Source organism: Ranitomeya variabilis, chromosome 4 (genome assembly GCF_051348905.1).
Source record: "Ranitomeya variabilis isolate aRanVar5 chromosome 4, aRanVar5.hap1, whole genome shotgun sequence".
Classification (NCBI taxonomy): Eukaryota; Metazoa; Chordata; class Amphibia; order Anura; family Dendrobatidae; genus Ranitomeya; species Ranitomeya variabilis.
The window spans coordinates 37,999,808-38,023,179 of NC_135235.1; the positions used below are offsets into that span (position 1 = coordinate 37,999,808).

The 23,372-nt window shown below is 45.1% G+C and overlaps 1 protein-coding gene across 6 annotated transcripts in view; it reads right to left on the minus strand.

Moving 5' to 3' along the window:
* Nucleotides 1-23,372, minus strand: part of DHX32 (DEAH-box helicase 32 (putative)) — a 68,885-nt gene that overhangs the window by 34,796 nt on the left and 10,717 nt on the right. For 3 of the 6 annotated variants that reach the window (XM_077258370.1, XM_077258369.1, XM_077258368.1), the window contains exons 2-3: nt 20,310-20,709; nt 6,277-6,470 (exon numbers count right to left, since the gene is read on the minus strand). In XM_077258370.1, coding sequence (XP_077114485.1) covers nt 6,277-6,470; nt 20,310-20,603 — 488 coding nt within the window. In that variant the 5' untranslated portion in view covers nt 20,604-20,709. Of the gene's footprint in view, nt 1-6,276; nt 6,471-20,309; nt 20,713-23,372 lie in introns of all 6 variants that reach the window. The other 3 variants (XM_077258365.1, XM_077258367.1, XM_077258366.1) reach the window with 1 other exon arrangement.

A 23,372-nucleotide genomic window follows, 5' to 3' on the forward strand; every position in this document is an offset into this window, starting at 1 on the left:
TGGGACACGTTGCACAAAAAAGTTACATGTAGTTTTTTTTGTGTCGACGGTCCGCCGAAGCACGACGCATCCGTCGCACGACGGATGCGACATGTGGCAATCCGTCGCAATGCGTCGCTAATGCAAGCCAATGGAGAAAAAACGCATCCTGCAAGCACTTTTGCAGGATGCGTTTTTTCTCCAACGACGCATTGCGACGGAAGCCAAAAAACGCTAGTGTGAAAGTAGCCTAACCCTAGCCCTAACCCTAACCCTAAATTTAGCCCCAACCCTAACCCTAACTCTAACCCTAACCCTAACCCTAACCCTAATTTTAGCCCTAACTTGTCTTCTCCTGCCGGCCGGCAGATGGCAGCAGATGGCGGGCGCACTGCGCATGCGCCCGCCATGATGAAAAAGCCGGCCGGCAGGAGAAGACAGAAGAGGACCCAGGGACCCCGGGTGAGTATGATAGGGTCCCCGAATCCCCCTATTTCTCTGTCCTCTGATGTGCGATCACATCAGAGGACAGAGAAATAACTGATCGCTTTTTTTTTTTTTTTTTTTTTTTGCGGTCGCCGGTAAACTGTTAATTACCGGCGATCGCAAAGCAGGGGTCGGTGCAAATCGACCCCGATCATGTTCTTTGGGGTCTCGGCTACCCCCGGCAGCCGAGACCCCAAAGAACATCCGGGTGCCGGGCGTACTGCGCGTGCGCCCGCCATTTTTTCCCGGAAAAAAGATGGCGGCGCCCATGGGGAGAAACGAGGAGCACCGGGGGAGGTAGGTAAGTATTGGGGGGCTATTGGGGGCCATCGGGGACCACATTTCTCTGTCCTCCGATGTGCGATCACTTCGGAGGACAGAGAAATTAAACGGCAAATCGCGTTGTTTTTTTTTTTGTTGCGACCGCCGGTAAACGGTTAATTACCGGCGATCGCAACTCGGGGGTCGGTAAAAACCCCCCGAATCATGTTCTCTGGGGTCTCGGCTACCCTCGGCAACCGAGACCCCAGAGAAAATCCGACTCTGGGGGGCGCTATTCACTTTTTCCACAGCGCCGTTAATTAACGGCGCTGTGGTTTAAGTACCCTTAGCGGCCGCCGTTAAAAGGCGTATCGGCGGTCGTTAAGGGGTTAACTTAATTGAAACTACACAAGCATTCACATACATGCATACACATACAGCATTTTTTTTTTTTTTTACTTGTTGTAGGTATGTTTTCTTTCCCAAATTTACCCAAGCTTACCAGAAAAATATTTAGATCATGCATATGTAACCTTACACCCAAAAAAAATAAAACAAATATAAATTTGTGTATTAGGTCTAATCTAATATATAATTGCCTAGAATACTACTTCCTGCAATTTGTGCCAACTTCCGTGGCTTTGTCCGGAGCTAATGTCCGGAGATAATGTCCGGAGCTAATGTCCGGAGATAATGTCCGGAGCTAATGTCCGGAGCTAATGTCCGGAGATAAGTGACGTCACCAGTGTCCTACACCCAGGCAGAGCACAGGGGCCCCAGGCAGCATATGGGGCCCCAGGCAGAGCACAGTGGCCCCAGGCAGAGCACAGGGGCCCCAGGCAGCATATGAGGCCCCAGGCAGAGCACAGTGGTCCCAGGCAGAGCACAGGGGCCCCAGGCAGCCTATGGGGCCCCAGGCAGAGCACAGTGGCCCCAGGCAGAGCACAGGGGCCCCAGGCAGCATATGGGGCCCCAGGCAGAGAACAGGGGCCCCAGGCAGCATATGGGGCCCCAGGCAGAGCACAGTGGCCCCAGGCAGAGCACAGGGGCCCCAGGCAGAACATGGGGCCCCAGGCAGAGCACAGGGGCCCCAGGCAGAGCACAGGGGCCCCAGGCAGAGCACAGGGGCCCCAGGCAGCATATGGGGCCCCAGGCAGAGCACAGGGGCCCCAGGCAGCATATGGGGCCCCAGGCAGAGCACAGGGGCCCCAGGCAGCATATGGGGCCCCAGGCAGAGCACAGGGGCCCCAGGCAGAACATGGGGCCCCAGGCAGAGCACAGGGGCCCCAGGCAGAGCACAGGGGCCCCAGGCAGAGCACAGGGGCCCCAGGCAGCATATGGGGCCCCAGGTAGAGCACAGTGGCCCCAGGCAGCATATGGGGCCCCAGGCAGAGCACAGTGGCCCCAGGCAGAGCACAGGGGCCCCAGGCAGCATATGGGGCCCCAGGCAGAGCACAGTGGCCCCAGGCAGAGCACAGGGGCCCCAGGCAGAGCACAGTGGCCCCAGGCAGAGCACAGGGGCCCCAGGCAGCATATGGGGCCCCAGGCAGAGCACAGTGGCCCCAGGCAGAGCACAGGGGCCCCAGGCAGAGCACAGGGGCCCCAGGCAGCATATGGGGCCCCAGGCAGAGCACAGTGGTCCCAGGCAGAGCACAGGGGCCCCAGGCAGCCTATGGGGCCCCAGGCAGAGCACAGTGGCCCCAGGCAGAACATGGGGCCCCAGGCAGAGCACAGGGGCCCCAGGCAGAGCACAGGGGCCCCAGGCAGCATATGGGGCCCCAGGCAGAGCACAGGGGTCCCAGGTAGAGCACAGGGGCCCCAGGCAGCCTATGGGGCCCCAGGCAGAGCACAGGGGCCCCAGGCAGCATATGGGGCCCCAGGCAGAGCACAGGGGCCCCAGGCAGCATATGGGGCCCCAGGCAGAGCACAGTGGCCCCAGGCAGAGCACAGTGGCCCCAGGCAGAACATGGGGCCCCAGGCAGCATATGGGGCCCCAGGCAGAGCACAGGGGCCCCAGGCAGCATATGGGGCCCCAGGCAGAGCACAGCGATATTTTGGACCACTGTGCGGTGTTTCAGACCCCCTGTGTGATGTCTGGGGCCCTGTTCTTAAGTATATTAAAGATTAAAGTAACGTATATTAAAGTATATTATAGATCAAATTTGACACGTTTATGAGCACCATTGAGTGATATACTCAAGAATGACATAATTTTTCAACATTTTATGGTTTCAAACTGTAAACACTCAGAGTTTTTTTTACTTCAACCAGAAAACCTTAACGGTTCATAAAAAACTTGACTGTTCAGGATATGATAAAAGTCATAGTATTCTGAATCTTTAACTTATAAAGATACCTTTACATGGGGTGATTATTGGTTCCAGAGAGGCTTTCGGCCGATAATCGTACACATGGCTGGTGACAGGACAATACAATATAAACGTTCAAAGGTAAACACTGATAACATTAAAATCTAATATATAATTGCCTAGAATACTACTTCCGGCAATTTGTGCCAACTTCCGTGGCTTTGTCCGGAGATAATGTCCGGAGATAAGTGACGTCACCAGCGTCCTACACCCGCTCAGGGTGGACAAAGATATATGCCTTCGTGGTGCGCGGCACTTTTCTGATTGGTTGCCCCCTGCCGCGAGCGACCAATCAGAAATGTGCCGTACTGTCAAGAATTGTCAAGAGCTGGTGAGTGCAGCCATTTTTTGTTCTTTCTTACTATTATTTATTAATTGTATTATTCTTACATTTGAATAAATAAAGTATATATGGATTCTAGACTCCCGATTCTTTAGAATCGGGCTGCCATCTAGTTATATATAATATAAATTTGTAATTTATAAATGCTGGTTGCTGCGTTCTCTTTTGACATGAGGCACTTTGGTTTTTTTTTTTTATCTTTAAATTTTATCATTTATAACAATGAATAAAGAATTGATTTTATTATTCTCTGTTTACACTTCTTGACTCCATATAGCATACACAAATACAGACTCTGGATTGAAGTGTGACCTTCATGCATAAGGTCTTTGGGGTAATAGGTTTTCTAATCTAATGATGGTGGTTCTGATGCTGCATTCATGTACTGACAGTGGTTCTGATCCTGCATTCATGTACTGACAGTGGTTCTGATCCTGCATTCATGTACTGACGGTGGTTCTGATCTTGTACACATGTAGCAATCCATAACGTGTTTCATGGCGGTGTTAAAACTTAAAAAGTGCCAAAACTTAGAGATTTGAGATTTTGAGGAGGATTTGGCAAGTTTCTGCTCCAAAAAAACTCAGTTTAAGTTAGTGTGTGCCAATGGTGGTTTTGGTGATTTATTTATGCCATGGAAACCTTTTCAGGGTTTCCATGGCATAAGACAGAACACGTACACAATAATGCTGTTTTGACATCACTGTGTACTATGCTCATTTTATAGGGCGCTTTTGCGACACTTGTTCATATGGATTCTGCCTGTAAAAGACATCTTGTGACATATCCAAAGACTCCTCCACAAAAGAATTGTTTCCTGTAGCAGTTTCTGCTTGAAAATAAACAGTTTTTAAAAGCCTAAAAAAAAACAAAAAACACACCCCTCAATCTTGTAGGTGGGCCTCCACACTTTAAGTCATCATGTCCTTCTGCATTTATTGTCCTAAAACTCCCAGTTTCCGGACCGCTGCCCCAAAGTATAAGTTTTTGTAATTTTCTCTTCCAAGAAGGAACCCAAATAAGTTCCGGACATTGCTCAGCACTAGAACCAATTCTCAGTGGGAGCCCCAGATTGGTGGAGCTTATTAATACACATAACCTAGTGAGCCCAACAGCTTCACCAGGCCCAACCAAAGTGAAAGGGAAAGTAAGGTCCCACCATCTTCCCTTCCACCCCATAAAAAACCCTAGAACCTGCAATAAGAGTTTACCAAAAACCCAGCAAACTTTCTTTGCCAAGAAACCCACATTTCTGGGACCCGTCGATGTCAGTACGTCTCGTGCTGTGCGCTCACATATAGAACACGCCGACTATACACAGATAATAAATATATATTCTCTCTGTATCTAGCGCACTGAATGCTGCCATATTTCTGTGACAATCCAACCTATAACCTTATTCAGTGACTTTGATAAATTAATAAAATGTTATGTGAATGTGTGCAGCCAATGCTGCCTAAATGTCACCATTTATCTTTCCTCCGCGCATGAAGCATAATAATGAGCACCGCAAGATATAAATATGACAGAACAAGTCAGGAAAAGCAGAAACTGGAAATATAGTGCAACCCGAGTCAATAAAAATGGAGAGAAATTGGCTGAAATTTTTCATCTTTTTGCAAAATGTGTGTTATTGTCCATGGGTCAAGTGGGCAGTTTGACCTCAATGTGGCCCAATGGGCGAGAGAGGGGTGCAATTTTTGGAAAAAAATTAAATTATATATTTTTTTCCTGAAGCAATGTACCACATCTACATCAAAGGCTCTGTGGCAGACGGATTCTGTATCTACAGGTTAAAAGATGCGTGCCTAAAAGGAGGTGTGAACACAGCTCAAGTGGCACGATCCGGGCCAGATTTAGGTTTTCCTCCTCACCTTCAAAAAGATTGACTTTTTGGTCAATAAAAGTTGTAATAGGGCTTTTTATTTTATATTTTGCAGTATGGGCTGCAATTTTTATTGATACAATTTTGGAGGTCAATAAGACACTTGGATCTCATTTTAGTCTATTTTTGACAAAGTGATCAACAGGGATTTTTTATTATTTTTTTTTTATTATTTTTTTTTACCATTTACCATATAAATATATTTTATTAGTCTCAATAGTTAGGCAGAAAGAGTAAAACGTTATTTTATTTTTTTTTATTGAAATTTGAGGTAAAAAAAAAAATGGATTATATAAACTGATGGTATGTGATCTGAACACCCCTCCCCCCCAACCCCGCGTATTGATTTCAATAGTATCTGCATCCATAGATGAATATAATGGTGGAACAGGGAGCCGTCAGTTCTCTGCTCCACCATTCAGCCCATCTGGATGGATCTCAGCACAGCAGGTATAACGATATTACTAAAATCGCGCCTGCTGTGCAGAGCCTCGGTCCGCACAGCCCAGACATGAGCAGCGCATTGGGGGGGGGATTTAACGGGGCTAGGCAAGTCGCTTTAAAGGGGCTAGGCAAGTCGTACCACCATCTCATTTTAAGTAGTAAAAATTATATATAAGTAATACATTTCCTTTAAAAATGCTTTCCGAAAAATCACATTTCATATTTTCCAGGACTTTTTCAGATACGTGTAACATCTGCTGCTACAATTCCCCATTGAGACAAAAAAAAAAAGAATCAGAAAACACAATGAAACTGAGCCATAGAGAAAGCGGACTTCCTATTGTGACCACTTTGCTGCCCATTTCATAGATTGGACGCTTTTTCGCAGTTCCTTTTGTCACCGACTCCTGGCGACGCGTTTCGCTGACCCGCTGGACAAAAGGCTGAAGGGGAAAGTAGCTGCCCGGGCAGAGGATGAATAAAAGCTGTAGGATTAACCGGGCACAAACCTGAGAACGGTGTCGCTTGTACAGCAGTTCTCGAAAGGCACAACATAGCCAACTTCATGTCCAATGTTAACATCCAGCTCGTCCGCTACCCTCATGGCCAGCCAAACGGCGGTCTGCCGCTGCACCTGAGTGCACACCACCGTCCCGTGCTGATTGTGCGCAGACAGGCAGAACTCCGCACACCACTGAGGAATCTGCAAAGAGAAGAGACACATAATAAGTCCGTCTCAGAGCTGAACTATAGGCACAAGACCGTATACGGAAAAAAAATAAAAAATCACTTGGGCTGATTCTAGTCACCACTAGGGGGAGCAATACAAATCTGAATGCAGCAAGCCGGGGCACTATCAGGGATGTCATTTACTGATATATATGAAGAGTCAATATTTCCAAGGATTTCCCATTCCTTTGGCCACCAATGCACTTAGAATCCCATCATCTCCTTGCCTATACGACATACACTTCACCGCATATAAGTAATGTAATCTCTCTGTTCAGATAAATTGCTGAAATCTGCTTTTCTCTCCACTTATAAGCCACTTCTCTTTTGTCTGCCTCCTGAATTAAAAGGGGTATTCCCATCAGCAAGATTCTACCCCAATATGTAGTAGATTTAATAAAAATATTCGCAAATACCTACAAATTAGAAATGTATATCCTACAGAGAAACTGGAGTAGATATTAACCCAACGGCATATTAAGCTAGAAAATGATAATTTTATTATAAATATGAAATACACAAATACATAAACATAAACATAAAGAGACAAGGTGCACATAAAGTTCACATACATAGGACATAGCCCACTGTAAGTTACACCATAGGGTTAAAAACAGACCGAAAAAATCCCTATCAGTATAGGTCTCAGTAAACTACAGATAACTGTATCTAAAGGTATATCCGCATTCCATATAGCCCCTTTAATATCTAAGTGAATCAGGGAAAAGAGCGAATACACCAGAGTCTGTCTTACCCATTTGTTTTAGTGCCAGTGTTTGTCCAAAATGCCCCGACGCGTGTTTCGCGTTGGGCTTCTTCGGGGGGCGTGGTTATGTGTGTGTTACGCCCCCCGAAGAAGCCCAACGCGAAACGCGCGTCGGGGCAGTTTGGACAAACACTGGCACTAAAACAAATGGGTAAGACAGACTCTGGTGTATTCGCTCTTTTCCCTGATTCACTTAGATATTAAAGGGGCTATATGGAATGCGGATATACCTTTAGATACAGTTATCTGTAGTTTACTGAGACCTATACTGATAGGGATTTTTTCGGTCTGTTTTTAACCCTATGGTGTAACTTACAGTGGGCTATGTCCTATGTATGTGAACTTTATGTGCACCTTGTCTCTTTATGTTTATGTATTTGTGTATTTCATATTTATAATAAAATTATCATTTTCTAGCTTAATATGCCGTTGGGTTAATATCTACTCCAGTTTCTCTGTAGGATATATATTAGTGGTGGAGTTGTACCCTATGATCTATGTCCAGTGTAAGGGTGTTTCCCTGTGATAGATCGTACTTGATATGTATCAGTGGTATTTATATTTAAAATTAGAAATGTAGTATAGTTCTTCTCGTTTGCCATGTTGCTTACCCAATGTGCAGGGCATTGTAGTAGCTAAGATATCCATGGTTACGACCACTCATATATAGTGACAGTTAGGTATCCATGTTACAACCAGTAAAAGTTAACTCACTATATAAATGGTCGTAACCATGGATATCTTAGCTACTGCAATGCCCTGCGACATAGCAAATCAGAAGAACTATACTGCATTTCTAATTTCATTGCTAATATTTTTATTATTACACCTACTACATATTGGGATAGGATCTTGGAGATGGGAATACCCCTTTACTGATTCAATCTAATAAATAAATAAATAAATAAATAAATAATGCAAACTAAAAGTATATCTTGCCCAAAGCAAGGTGGGCTGCCAGCTCACTGAGAGATCAGATGCCAACTGTGTATAGAAGTCTACTGAGAAAAAGCCCCCAATGTAACCTGAACGATATGAAAACCAAGTTAGATTATACTCACCGGGGGGGGAGGGGGATTCCGGTGCAGTCTGGTCTGATAGGCGTCGCAGGTCCGGCACCTCCCATCTTCATACAATGTCGTCCTCTTCGACAGGCGTACTGATCTGCCCTGTTGAGGGCATCGTAAAGTACTGCAGTGCACAGGGAAAGCTCAGAGAGCTATCTGTCTGTACAAAGATGGCAGCGGTCTGATTTACTGCTCGTGCGTGAATTCTGCACAGGCACAGTAAATCATTCGGCTGATCCCAGCGGCAGATGTGCAACGTGTCTACAGGCAGAGGAAGCCGGTCACAATAAAGACGTTTTCCCACAAACGAAAGTTCATTTTAAAAATTGTCTGTGTCTGACCGTGTACAGAGCATACCACATCTCCTGGGCAGGGGAGGAAGCAAAAGACCATACTGACATCACAGCAGGAGATCACAGAGGATTCACTTTGTGAGGTAAAATTTTTCACCGACAAAAAAAAAAAAAAAAAAAAAAAATGTATCCTCTGTGATCCCCTGCTGTAATGTCAGTATTGTCTTTGAGGGGACAACACAGCACAGGAAGGAGAGAGACAGCAGACAAGGGGGATAGCACATGGGGCAGACAGGTGAAAGAGGAGCGCACAGACGGGAGAAGTCAGCACATGAGGAGAGAGAGAGAGAGAGAGAGAGAGAGAGAGAGAGAGAGAGAGAGAGAGAGAGAGAGAGAGAGAGAGAGAGAGAGAGAGAGAGAGAGAGAGAGGTGGGTGAGCACATGGGGGGGGGAAGAGATTCTCTATGCTGCAAAGCCAGCCCCCATCGTGACATTACCGCCCTCCTGGTGCGATAGCATCAGGCGTGTGTTTGTGCGCGCGTGCGTCTCTCCGGGATTGGCATCTGCACCGTCACAGCTACAGCCACAAAATTTTGCACAGTCACACGTCTGGACCCAGAGAGCGTCATAGGCTATTTTGTGAGGCGAAATTTTAACCCCGCGCGTTCCAATTCACCAAACAATTTTGCCCCTATCTACATAATGGGGAAAAAGTGAAAGGAAAAGTGTTGGAGGCAAATTGACAGCTGCCAGATGTGAACAAGGGGGACTTAAAGAATGAGAGCGATGGCATCAAAGAGTATATACCGTACAGTTGCTAAGGTGGGTCCCCGATATGGGATACTCACCACACACGGGGATATGAACACACACAAAATGCACCACACACTACCACGTGCTTGAACACATATCACCCTCCGCACACATTTCACCACACATACACCAACCTCGCCACATAAAAGTCGAAACACAAAAGTCACTGCTCAAAACTCGCCACGCGCAAAACTCGCCACATGCAAAACTAGGCTCACGCAAACCTCACCTCATGGAAAACTTGCCACACGCGGAAAAATTGCCACATGCACAAAAGTTGCAACACATGCAAAAGTTGCCTCACACAAAACTCGCCACGCGCAAAACTTACTGCACACAACTTGCTACACTAACCTGTCACATGCAACTCGACACACAAAAAGTTGCAACACGCATGTCGCCACACAAAACTCATCTCACAAAAGTCGCTACATGCATGTAGCCACATGCAACTCAACACACACAACTTGACACAAGAAACTCCCCCTTAAACACACACAAGTCTGGTATTATCCTTCAAAAATAAAAATCTGATTAATAAGCAGACAAACTACAGGAGCAACAACTGTACCATATAGGAAATACGGCAGCTGTCAGTCACATGACCAGTCTATCATGTGTATCTGTGAGCTAATATATACTGCCAGGGGGGAGGGCTTCCTGTTGGCGGGGGATTTATCAGGCTGCCAATTTAGCTTACAAATACTGAGGTAAAAATACTGACCAAATAACGTGTGAACGAGGTCTAATACAGGAGATGACATACAGATATATACTATATACAGGGGAGATGACACACGTATATACTATATACACGAGGAGATGACATACAGGTACATACAGGAGAGATGACACAGGTATATACTATATACAGGAGGAGATGACACACAGATATATACTATATACAGGAGAGATGACACAGGTATATACTATATACAGGAGGAGATGACACAGGTATATACTATATACAGGAGGAGATGACACAGATATATACAGGAGAGATGACACAGGTATATACTATATACAGGAGGAGATGACACACAGATATATACTATATACAGGAGAGATGACACAGGTATATACTATATACAGGAGGAGATGACCCAGGTATATACTATATACAGGAGGAGATGACACACAGATATATACTATATACAGGAGAGATGACACAGGTATATACTATATACAGGAGGAGATGACACACAGATATATACTATATACAGGAGAGATGACACAGGTATATACTATATACAGGAGGAGATGACAGGTATATACTATATACAGGAGGAGATGACACACAGATATATACTATATACAGGAGAGATGACACAGGTATATACTGTATACAGGGGAGATGACACAGGTATATACTATATATAGGAGGAGATGACATACAGGTGTATAGTATATACAGAAGAGATGACATACAGGTATATACTATATACAGGAGGAGATGACATACAGCAGGTATATACTATTTACAGGGGAGGTGACATACAGGTATATACAGGAGATGACATACAGGTGTATACTATATATAAGGAAGATGACAAACATGTATATACTGAGGGGAAAATGAGAGGTGTGAGGTGAAAATGAAAAGGTGTGAGTGCAAAATGAGAGGAGTGAGGGAAAATAGTGGAGTGATCGGAAAATGACAGATGTGAGGTCGAAATGACAAGTGTTAGGGGGGAATGAGAGGAGTGAGGAGGAAAATGAGAGATGTGAGGGGGAAAATGAGAGGCGTGATGGGAAAATAAGAGAAGTGAGGTGCTATAACTAACTACAGATATTTACTATGCCCAGGCAATGCCGGGCTCTTCAGCTAGTATATTATATCTATCTATCATGAGAAAGGATATTACATCTGAAACGTCGCCACGCCATTTGGGCAATAAAGTCCACTTTTTTTCTTCAGTTCTTTGTGCTGAATTCCTTTTCTATTCTTATTATTGGAAACCATTGGATCACTGGTTGGGAAAGCTTTGCATGATACTTGAGGTAATATCAGAAGCTGTATATATATATATATATATATATATATATTTTGTCTAAGGGGTACTTTCGTCTTTCTGTCGGCAACTTCCGTCACGGAAATCCCGCGTCGCTGATTGGTCTCGCCAGCTGCCTGTCATGGCTGCCGCGACCAATCAGCGACGGGCACAGTCCAATTAGTCCCTCCCCTACTTCCCTGCAGTCAGTGCCCGGCGCCCGCTCCATACTCCCTTCCAGTCACCGCTCACACAGGGTTAATGCCAGCGGTAACGGACCGCGTTATGCCGCGGCTAACACACTCCGTTCACGCTGCTATTAACCCTGTGTGTCCCCAACTTTTTACTATTGATGCTGTGTATGCAGCATCAATAGTAAAAAGATCTAATGTTACAATAATAATTAAAAAAAAAAAAAAAAAAAAAAAGGTTATTCTCACCCTCCGACGTCGCGCGCTGTCCTCGGCAGTGCAAGCGGCAGGTTCCGGTGCCAAGGATGCTATGCGAGAAGGACCTGCCATGACGTCACGGTCATGTGACCGCGACGTCATCACAGGTCCTGCGCTCATACCAACCCTGGGACCGGAAGCTGCTGCGTGCACCGCACACAGGCGCCAGGACTTCAAGGGGCCTTCGGAAGGTGAGTATATGTTTATTTTTTATTTTAAGTCTTTTTTAACCACGCATATAGTGCCCACATTGCTATATACTACGTGGGCTGTGTTACATGCTGCGTAGGTATGTTATATACTACGTGGCTGTGTTATATACTATGTAGTTCTGCTATATACTACATACGCTGTGTTCCATACTACGTAGCCCTGTTATATACTACGTCACTGTGCAATATAGTACATAGCCTGTGCTATATACTACCTACATATTCTAGAATACCCGATGCGTTAGAATCGGGCCACCATCTAGTATATGTATATATATATATATTTTTTTTTTTATTAGCCTTGAACCAAATGGGTTAAGCAGCACAGCACGCAACCAGTTGTTCCATTCTAAATGACTATATATAAAAATGAAATATTCTTCCAAAGACCTGGGAGGGAGAACAAACATTTATAATGTGGCAGGTCCGGAATGAAAAGATAATGGGACGTGGTGCAGGACGCTGATTATTTTCTGCTCAGAAAATACTTTTACTATATTATTCACATTATTTGCATTTGTTTCCAGGACACCTGGGTCAGAAGCAATGTATTTGCATTGCAGCTACCAGGGAGGCTGACAACCAGTGTCTCAGGGTTGTCACTATACTCCTCTGGCGGCAGTCCCATGTTCAGCACCCACCTCTACAAACCAGAATGGAGCGCCACTGTACAACAGGCTCCTGGTCTGCCGTGCATGGGACGTCCTTTTATTATGAGGATGTTTATTTTTATTTTTTTTCTGAGAGCTACCTTGTAAATCTAGATAACTGAAATAAATTAACTTTTTGATGATTTTCTAATTTTGGGAGAAGCACCTGTAGGTCTGAGTGCAATCTGATGTTTTGTTGGATCGCATTCAGACCGAAAATACGGTTGTTGTCTGCACCTGACCTTAATGTGAGCATTTTACTTGTCCTTTCTGGGTGTGTGGTGTCTTCGGAGTTCACCTTTGCCAACATTTGTCTTTGCAGCCCAATACAAATACGCTGGGAGCCGGATGAAACTCAAACACCGCACAGGTAGTAAACAATGGAGACAAGCTCTGGTGATCACATACAGAGCACAGGACGGCATGTAATGATAAAATACCCTACAATGATGTTGGCCCATAAATCTAAAAAAAATAAATTATATATATATATATATATATATATATATATATATATATAAATATATATATATATATATATATATATATATATATATATATATATATATATATATATATATATATATATATATATATATTTTGCAAACGCCTCACAGGCACATACCAGTCCTTTTACATAGATTCAAAAAAAGTTGAAGCAGCACACCATATCCAGATTCATAAAGTGCTCTTTAAATAGCTCAAATTTTGAGCCCAAGTTTAAAAGGGATTGATCAGGATTACAAAAACATGGCTGCTTTCTTTTAGAAACAGTACCACCCTTGACCACGTGTTGTACATGGTATTGCAGCACAGCTACATTCAATTCGAGGAGTTGCAGTGATTGGCTGCAGTGGTCACGTGCCCTGTAGTCGTGATGTCACCACTGCATCCTGTAGACGTGACGCAGAGGGAAGGTAAGATAATAAACTCACTTTTTTTTGTTTGTTTGTTTTAAATCAATCTGAGTACCTTTTTCAATAGGCGCTGTCTCACCAATTCTGGAACAGGTTTTCCTTTTCTTCTATGCCCTGCCATTCCAAAGTTATGCCCCCCAGGAATAATAGTACTGATTTACCCATTGACCAAATGGGTGTGTACTACAGAACTTCTCCTGGGGGCGTTCACCTTTTCTCCTCTGATGCTGGCCAATCACAACATGGCCACGCCCACAGAGAAGTTCTGTGGCATACGCCCAGTTGTTGAAAGAAATCGTGCACCTTTATTACTCGGAGACATAACTTTTGAATGGAGGGGCACAGAAGAAAAAGAAAAATTGTTCCAAAATCAGCGTAGCAGCGGCTATTGGAGGGACTCAAAATTAAATTAAAAAAAGTCAAAGACATGTCCTCTTTAAAAAAAAAAATTAAAAATACAGAACTCTTAGTATAAGATGTGTGTGCTACAATACACTGCAGAATGGCATATAGTAGTAATAGTGCCGAAGAAATAAAATATCCCATGCATACAGACATTGATGTACAAATTTATGGCGTTAACAAGCGCCCCAAAAGTGGCACCTCTTTCACTAGTGTTTGATCTGTTATCCACCACATCTATACAAAGGTGGCCATACGCCATCAGATTGATGTCAGATGGACTCGTGGCTTTGGGTGGAACAAGCCGATCACCACATGTGTAAGGGGGTTTCCCCAACTTTATCCTGGGCAGGAAGGAAGGATCAGGCTGCTTGATTTCAATATGCCCAATCCTCTTTGTGCTAATTTTTTTTAAGAACAAATGCACTTTTAGTTTAGCCAAGCGGGGCATATAGAGGATGGGTTGTGAGGAATAGGGGTCAACGAACTTCCCACCACCGGGCTTGGGTTGGACTGCAGTTTATGCTCCCCCAATGTTTTACAGCCCTGACAATGGTTGTAGGGTATAAAAAAAGATCTGAAAAACAATATCAGAGTGATGAAAGGAAAAACACTTCCTAAAACATATCCTCCCCCCCTTGCTATTTTTTCCTCTCTTTATTCATATGAATGGGGGGGGGGGGGGGGGGAACACAAAAAAAAAAAAAACGTAAATGGTTCAAATAAAGGATTTCAGAAATGCTATGTTTATCCTCTCCTGCGGCAAAAAAAAAAAAAATGCAATTTGTGAACAAGCCTTAAGTGGTTTTAAAATTTTTCATATACGGTATATTTATGATGCAAATATGGCTTCAATTGGAGCCATATGCATTGCTTTACTGAATATGCATGTTGGCCAAATCAAGGTGACTGCTCAGAGTCGGATGGATGTCGGGGAGCTGGGTACCTGCCGCTCACTATGCAAACTCACAGAGGTGTAAATTGTGCAATGTAATCCCAGGAAAGGGGAAAATGACAATATGACTGCGGCAGCGGCTGCTGTGCACAATGCCTCTTGTAGTGATGATGGGAGATGTCACCTCACGCTGGGAAGGTAAGACAGGCAGCCGCGCCGCTCGCTCCCCCACACTGAGAAACAGGTCTCAGAGCTGCAAGGATCCCGGTACATTCATCCTGGAGACGTCCGATCCCCCCGTGCTGCAGCCGTGTGTATGTCTGGGCACATACAAGCAGTATTCATGGCTGCATAATGTTTTATTAGAGGATTTCTGCATGTGGATCCGCGTGCAGATGAGTCTTATTCGAGGAGCTGATCCGCGCCAATAAGATATTTCTTTTATATAATGCGAATTTCAGATTTGCGGATGGTTTATACATTTATGATGCTGTAGCAAATGCAATGGACAAGGATATTTTATACCCATCCACGTGCAGCAGAGAAAACAAAATTATATATATCTATGCAGAATAAATGTGCAGTGGATTTAAAGATGTTGTGTATTTGGGTAAAAAAAAAAAAAATATCCTTATAATGGGCCCATTAAAAAAAGATGTTCAGGCTTGGGGGTACAAGTCTGCAGTCACTTTGTGACTTCAGACTTGTGAATCCTCACAGCACACAGAATGCGCGCTGTCAGGAATCGGCAGGCAAGTGACCGCAAGTATGTAATTTGCACACATGCGGTCACATGCAGAGTAGACATGCGCGACCTCGCTCAATACAAGTGAATTGAGCAAAGCTGGAGACATCTAGTCAGAATGTGGCCAGAAGTCAGCAAACACTTGAGGTTATGTAGGGAGGAGTACAGAGTCAGCGGTCCCTCCTGTGTATCTGGGCCGGGACTGTCACCAATATTCCAGGGGGTAGAGGTTTCTGTCTGCCACAGTACTGAACACCTGACTGGTGGGGGTGGGTCAGACTTAAATAGCAGTCTGAGCGGGAAGACGGGTCACTTGGCGGGGAACGAGCTTGTGAGCAGTGAGACGGCTGACTCCCTCTCTATGGACCCACGCCAGCTAGCTGTGCCTGTACTCCTGGCTAGCAAGGCTGCTGACACGTGCTATCCTGAGCCTAGAGGGACATCCGCACTAGGTAGTGACCAGGATAGAGTCCATACCTTGGCTCCGCTCACCACCGCGGAGGCACAGCTTAGTCCCATCCTCGCGCTATCTGCTGAGGACTGTACCGTGCCTGTGTCCGCTGGACTGTGCTTCTACTGCGGCCTTGTCTACTGAACTATCTGCTTCTTCCACTGTGCCGCTGATCTTCACCTCTACCCCACCTTGTGCCTGGATCAGGAGACCACGTGCCGAAGGACCCGGAGGATTCGTCATCGCAAGGAGACCGTGCATCGCCCTTCTGCGGGACCGGATCGGAGACATCTCACGCCACCTGTGGTGCCACCGAGGGACTTTCCAGCCACCTTCCTCCAGCGCGCAGAGACTGATAAGTTAACCTGTTATATTCTACTGCATTTGACTTTTTCCCCCAATCCTCAAGTTCACATCCTTTACCCCCCTGCTTGGACCATTACTGTTTATACATATAAAGAACCTGTTAACCTTTGGTCTGCCTCCTGTGTGTTACTGCATCCTACGCACCTGCTAGCATCCTACAGTTACTTGACCGCCCGCTCCTGACAGAACGCATTGTGAGGACTCACAAGTCTACAGACACTAGTGATGGGTGGGAGGGCACGTAGGCTGAGTAGAGTGGCGACGACGCTAATGATGAGGGGGGACGGCACGCGGGCTGAGGAGAGCAGGAGACTACGTTAGTGATGAGGGGGATGGCATGCGGGCTGAGGAGAGCAGGCGACTACGTTAGTGATGAGGGGGATGGCATGCGGGCTGAGGAGAGCAGGCGACTACGCTAGTGATGAGGGGGATGGCTCGTTGGCTGAGGAGAGGAGGCGATGACGCTAGTGATGAGGGTGATGGCACGCGGGCTGAGGAGAGGAGGCGATGACGCTAGTGATGAGGGTGATGGCACGCGGGCTGAGGAGAGGAGGCGACACTAGTGATGAGGGGGATGGCACGCGGGCTGAGGAGAGCAGGCGACTACGCTAGTGATGAGGGGGACGGCGCGCGGGCTGAGGAGAGGAGGCGACACTAGTGATGAGGGGGATGGCACGCGGGCTGAGGATAGGAGGCGATGACACTAGTGATGAGGGGGACGGCGCGTGGGCTGAGGCGAGCAGGCAATGACGCTAGTGATGAGGGGGATGGCACACGGGCCGAGTACATGACCAAAACAAGCACCTAAATAAAAGGCAAAAAGAAATAAAAAAAATTTTTTAACATCTGCACTGCACTGTCAAAACAACTCGCTGTGGACATGCACAGTGTTTTTGAACTTCTATCAACTGCTTTAGGCTTCGATAACAGCAAAGCGGATAAAAGAAAAGACCGGTCCACTCTTCTGGCAGCTTTTTATTATATGCACAATACATCAATTTAAAGGGAACCTGTCACCTGAATTTGGCGGGACAGGTTTGCGGTCATATGGGCGGGGTTTTCGGGTGTTTTATTCACCCTTTCCTTACCCGCTGGCTGCAATATTGCATTGAAGTTCATGCTGTGTCCTCCGTAGTACATGCCTGCGCAAGGCAATCTTCCCTTGTACTACGGAGGACACAGCATGAACTTCAATCCAATATTGCAGCCAGCATGCAGCCAGCGGGTAAGGAAAGGGTGAATCAAACACCCGAAAACCCCGCCCATATGACCGCAAACCTGTCCCGCCAAATTCAGGTGACAGGTTCCCTTTAAAAAAAAAAAGAAAAAAGCTGCGGTTTGGGCAGCATGAATCAGGTGGCAGGTGCCCTTTAATTATACAATAATTAGCCTTTATTCACATAAAGTAAGAGTTCCCAGCATACACCAAGGCTTTACGAACCATAATCCTTGTCCGTTTTACTAACGACCTGCCACAACACTGACAAGCTCATATAGTACATGAGACAGCGTTGTGTCCCCAGGTATGTCCACCCCCGAAACGCACTGTGAGCGCCTGACCAGGTCATGTGATACTTGGAAATGACGGGACAGAGTTCACTGAAACTCAATGCAGCAAAACAAATGAGGTCTTGCTGTTTATGACCATTTTACGCAGCACATAATCCATGGGTTAAGATAAAGACAGACCTGACTACAGCCATTTACAGCGACCCGAGCAAAGTTTTACTGCACAAATAAACCTGTCGGAGTAATCCAGGGCGGCTCCTGTGCACTTAGCCCCGGATTCCCTGTATATAATTATATTCCACTAGGTATGTGCAGTCACCTTGGCTCCGGCAATAGGTTCTGGGTAATATAGGCTTATAAAACCAGAATACCATAGAAGCCATTATATAACATGTGCATGCATCACAGCACAAGGGGATGGGTCCCAGCAGGGGGCGCCAGGCAAGGGCATTGACTACCTGCCCCTAATGACGGCCCTGAGGATATGCATCACAGCACAAGTGGGGGCCCCAGGTAAGTGCCTTGTCTGCCTGCCCCCAACGCCAGCCCTGAACGAATGTAGTGGATGACAGCATCTCCAGGTAAAGAGTCACCTTCACAACAATAACATACTTTTTCTACATGTTTGTGCAGTACCTACAGCTGTTTTCCAGTATGGTTTTACCATCTCACGTAGCACAACGTTCCCGAGGGTTTTAGCAGCAACTTGTTCACCCTAGGTGAGAATGATAAGTTGGTTCCTTGCAAGATGCCTTCCTTGAATGGTAAGTGCACCATCCAGTTTGCAAGAACGTTGCACCACGCCATTCTCATTGCTGGCCGCATATGCAATACTCTACATGGTTGCACTGCAATTGAGCTGCCTAGTACCCAGGAGAGCAACATCAAGACATATTGAGTGCAGACAGCCCTCGCCCATATGTCTTATTGGATACTGACCTACCTGACCTCCACTGTGGTCTTCACCACTGCCCGTGATCGCTGCTACAGCCACCACCGATTCATGGAATGGCGGCAGCGACAACATTCCTAGCTCCCAATAATCTCCTAGTTCCAGGTTCCAACCGAATAATACCGCTACAGCCAATCAGTATTCACTGATTGTGATGTCCCCACGTTAAGAAGAAGTCAGGAGAAAAGGCGGGGAACCCCAGCAGTGAGTGTTGATGAATCTGCTAGGCAAGTTTCTCTTGACTCCCTCATACACAGGCATACTCGGACAAGTGCTCCTGTGTTTCACCAAAAGTCACCCAGCAGTGGACGATTTCCTTGCCAAAATAAAAAGAGGGTGGGAGATCGAATTCCAACCTCCAGATACTTATGTCCTCTGACAATCTATAGGGGGACAGTGAAGAGGCCACCATAAACATCAGATGGTCAGATGCTCCTGACTTTTATCTAAGGTGTATGGGGGACCTTTACTCCCGCTGCACACTTTTCTTGCTACCTACAACTATTAGAAAAAGCAGCACATGGAAGAAACAAATTAAAAAAAAAAAAAAAAAAGCCTGACTGGGGCCACAAATCTTAGCCCAACTGTGGACCTAATGCTGATGGTGTCAGTTCTGGCCATGAGAAGCCAGGTCATAATATGGATGTAGAAATGTGCCGGGATTATACTGGCATGAATGCGGCATTAGGATCCTGTTGATGACCCTGAGGAGAGAAAGGAAGCAACTGCAAGGACCATGGGGTATATAGGGTCATACACTGTACTGACAGTGGTGAACTACAGTACTGGGGACACCGGGGATTCACAAGGACCGCCTCATCAGAAGGCACTTTGACCTATTCTAATGCATTCTTAATACAGACAAATACAAGTTTATTTTAGAATAAACACCTTTAAAAAGGTTACCAGAGGGTAGGGATATTAAAAAATAAAATAATAATATTATATCCGATTCTGCCCATAGTTCCAGGCCTGCTGATCAAAGTGATGATGTCCCAACCGCCAGTTACCTGACCCTGCAGCCAATCAGTGGCCTCAGCAGTCAGGTTACTGGTCGGAAACATCATCATCACTTCCGCTCCAGTGGAGACCGATGCAGAACTGGAACAAAGGGCAAATTCAGTGGCAAGTATTGTCAATTTCTTTCTTTTAGAAGGATTTCTACTCTTGAGTAACCAAGTAGCCGAAAACGCCATAAAGTAGGTATCACGTAAGGGAAAAAAAAATAATCATAATAAGTCGGAAAAGGTCTATGTAGATGTACAAGTCCTAAAAACACGGATCAACTATAAACCAATAGTGATTAACTGAAGCAAATTTGGCTGAAGGACTTACTTGAGAACTCTTCCCGCACTTGGCCCCTCCAGACACCACCACGATCTGGTTATGAAGCAAACTCTCCAAAAATACATATTTCGATTTCCAAATAGGAAGACTTTCCCTTTGTTTGAGGAGTTCATAAAACCGGGACGAGTACGGTAAACCGTCAAAAGGATTTAGCTCCAAGTCATCGAGAAGCCCTTCATCAACGTCGCTCGAGTCTGACTCATCCAGAAAACAGCCCTTCTCCGGAGACACCGTTACCAAATCCCTGACTTCTCCTGGAGATCCCGGCAGAAGAGCCATCATCGGATCCTTCCCATTAATCCAGGGACTTCTTCAATCGACTCCAATCCAATAGTTTGCACCATCTGATTCCTTAAGACTTTCTCGAGGTTTGGAATGACCTCTACAACTGCTGGAAGAAGTTTTGGAAGAGGTTAGACTTGTAGAAGAAGGCCATATCTGCCACACATGAGAAGAAGCTTCTAAAAGCACTTCCCTAGTGTCCTCATTGTAAGTATAGTCTAATACTGTCTTACTGTGTAGAGAATGATTAAGCAAAGAACTGGCCAGGCCAACCCTCTGTTACACGTGTCTGGATCCTGACTGAGTGTGAATACAAAGCAACAGCAGAGAAGTGATTGTGATCTCAGAGATGGTCATGTGGTGACCTAATCCCAACACAATAGCCCTCGACCAGGCACTATGGGAAGTAGAAAAAAAGAAGCTGACGGAGCACTGGAGTTTTACCAGTCACCACGCTGCAGCTGCCACATGAGAGGACATGGGAAAAAAAAATATTAAGTGTTATATGTAACAAGGGATACAGAAACGAGGCTGATGTGATAGCTCTGTGCAAATGGAGTGCAATCTAAATAAAGGCTTCTGGCATTTGATATGGGAGGTTGACCTACATATACACATGGGACAAATATGCAACTCGAACAAAAGAGTGGATAAATTATAAAGTGTCACATAAAAGTAGATCAACAGAACATTATAATACCAGCCACAAGTAAGAATATATATATATATATATATATATATATATATATATATATATATATATATATATACATACATATATATACATACATATACACACACATGAAAAGTTTGGACACACCTTCTCATTTAAAGATTTTGCTGTATTTTTTTATGACCATGAAAATTGTACATTCACACTGGAGGCATCAAAACTATGAATTAACACATGTGGAATTATATACTTAACAAAAAAGTGTGAAACAACTGAAATTATGTCATATTTATTCTAGGTTCTTCACAGTAGGCACCTTTTGCTTTGATGACTGCTTTGCACAGTCTTGGCATTCTCTTGATGAGCTTCAAGAGGTAGTCACCAGGAATGGTTTTCACTTCACAGGTGTGCCCTGTCAGGTTTAATAAGTGGGATTTCTTGCCTTATAAATGGGGTTGGGATCATCAGTTGTGTCGTGCAGGAGTCTGGTGGATACACAGCTGATAGTCCTACTGAATAGACTGTTAGAATTTGTATTATGGCAAGAAAAAAGCAGCCAAGTAAAGAAAAACGAGTGTCCATCATTACTTTAAGAAATGAAGGTCAGTCAGTCTGAAAAATTGGGAAAACTTTGAAGGTGTCCCCAAGTAGTTGCAAAAACCATCAAGCGCTACAAAGAAACTGGCTCACATGAGGACCGCCCTAGGAAAGGAAGACCAAGAGTCACCTCTGCTTCTGAGGATAAGTTTATCCGAGTCACCAGCCTCAGAAATCGCAGGTTAACAGCAGCTCAGATTAGAGACCAGGTCAATGCCACACAGAGTTCTAGCAGCAGACACATCTCTACAACAACTGTTAAGAGGAGACTTTGTGCAGCAGGCCTTCATGGTAAAATAGCTGCTAGGAAACCACTGCTTAGGACAGACAACAAGCAGAAGAGACTTGTTTGGGCTAAAGAACACAAGGAATGGACATTAGATCAGTGGAAATCTGTGCTTTGGTCTGATGAGTCCAAATTTGAGATCTTTGGTTCCAACCACCGTGTCTTTGTGCGACGCAGAAAAGATGAACGGATGGACTCTACATGCCTGGTCCCCACCGTGAAGCATGGAGGAGGAGGTGTGATGGTGTGGGGGGGCTTTGCTGGTGACACTGTTGGGGATTTATTCAAAACTGAAGGCATACTGAACCAGCATGGCTACCACAGCATCTTGCAGCGGCATGCTATTCCATCCGGTTTGCGTTTAGTTGGACCATCATTTATTTTTCAACAGGACAATGACCCCAAACACACCTCCAGGCTGTGTAAGGGCTATTTGACCAAGGAGGAGAGTGATGGGGTGCTACGCCAGATGACCTGGCCTCCACAGTCACCAGACCTGAACCCAATCGAGATGGTTTGGGGTGAGCTGGACCGCAGAGTGAAGGCAAAGGGGCCAACAAGCGCTAAGCATCTCTGGGAACTCCTTCAAGATTGTTGGAAGACCATTCCCGGTGACTGCCTCTTCAAGCTCATCAAGAGAATGCCAAGAGTGTGCAAAGCAGTCATCAAAGCAAAAGGTGGCTACTTTGAAGAACCTAGAATACAAGACATATTTTAACCCCTTAAGCCCCGAGGGTGGTTTGCACGTTAATGACCAGGCCAATTTTTACAATTCTGACCACTGTCCCTTTATGAGGTTATAACTCTGGAACGCTTCAACGGATCTTGGCGATTCTGACACTGTTTTCTCGTGACATATTGTACTTCATGATAGTGGTAAAATTTCTTCGATATAACTTGCGTTTATTTGTGAAAAAAACGAATATTTGGCGAAAATTTCGCAATTTTCCAACTTTGAATTTTTATGCCCTTAAATCACAGACATATGTCACACAAAATACTTAATAAATAACATTTCCCACATGTCTACTTTACATCAGCACAATTTTGGAACCAAAATTTTTTTTTGTGACGGAGTTAAGGGTTAAAAGTTGACCAGCAATTTCTCATTTTTACAACACCATTTTTTTTTTAGGGACCACATTTCATTTGAAGTCATTTTGACGGGTCTATATGATAGAAAATACCCAAGTGTGACACCATTCTAAAAACT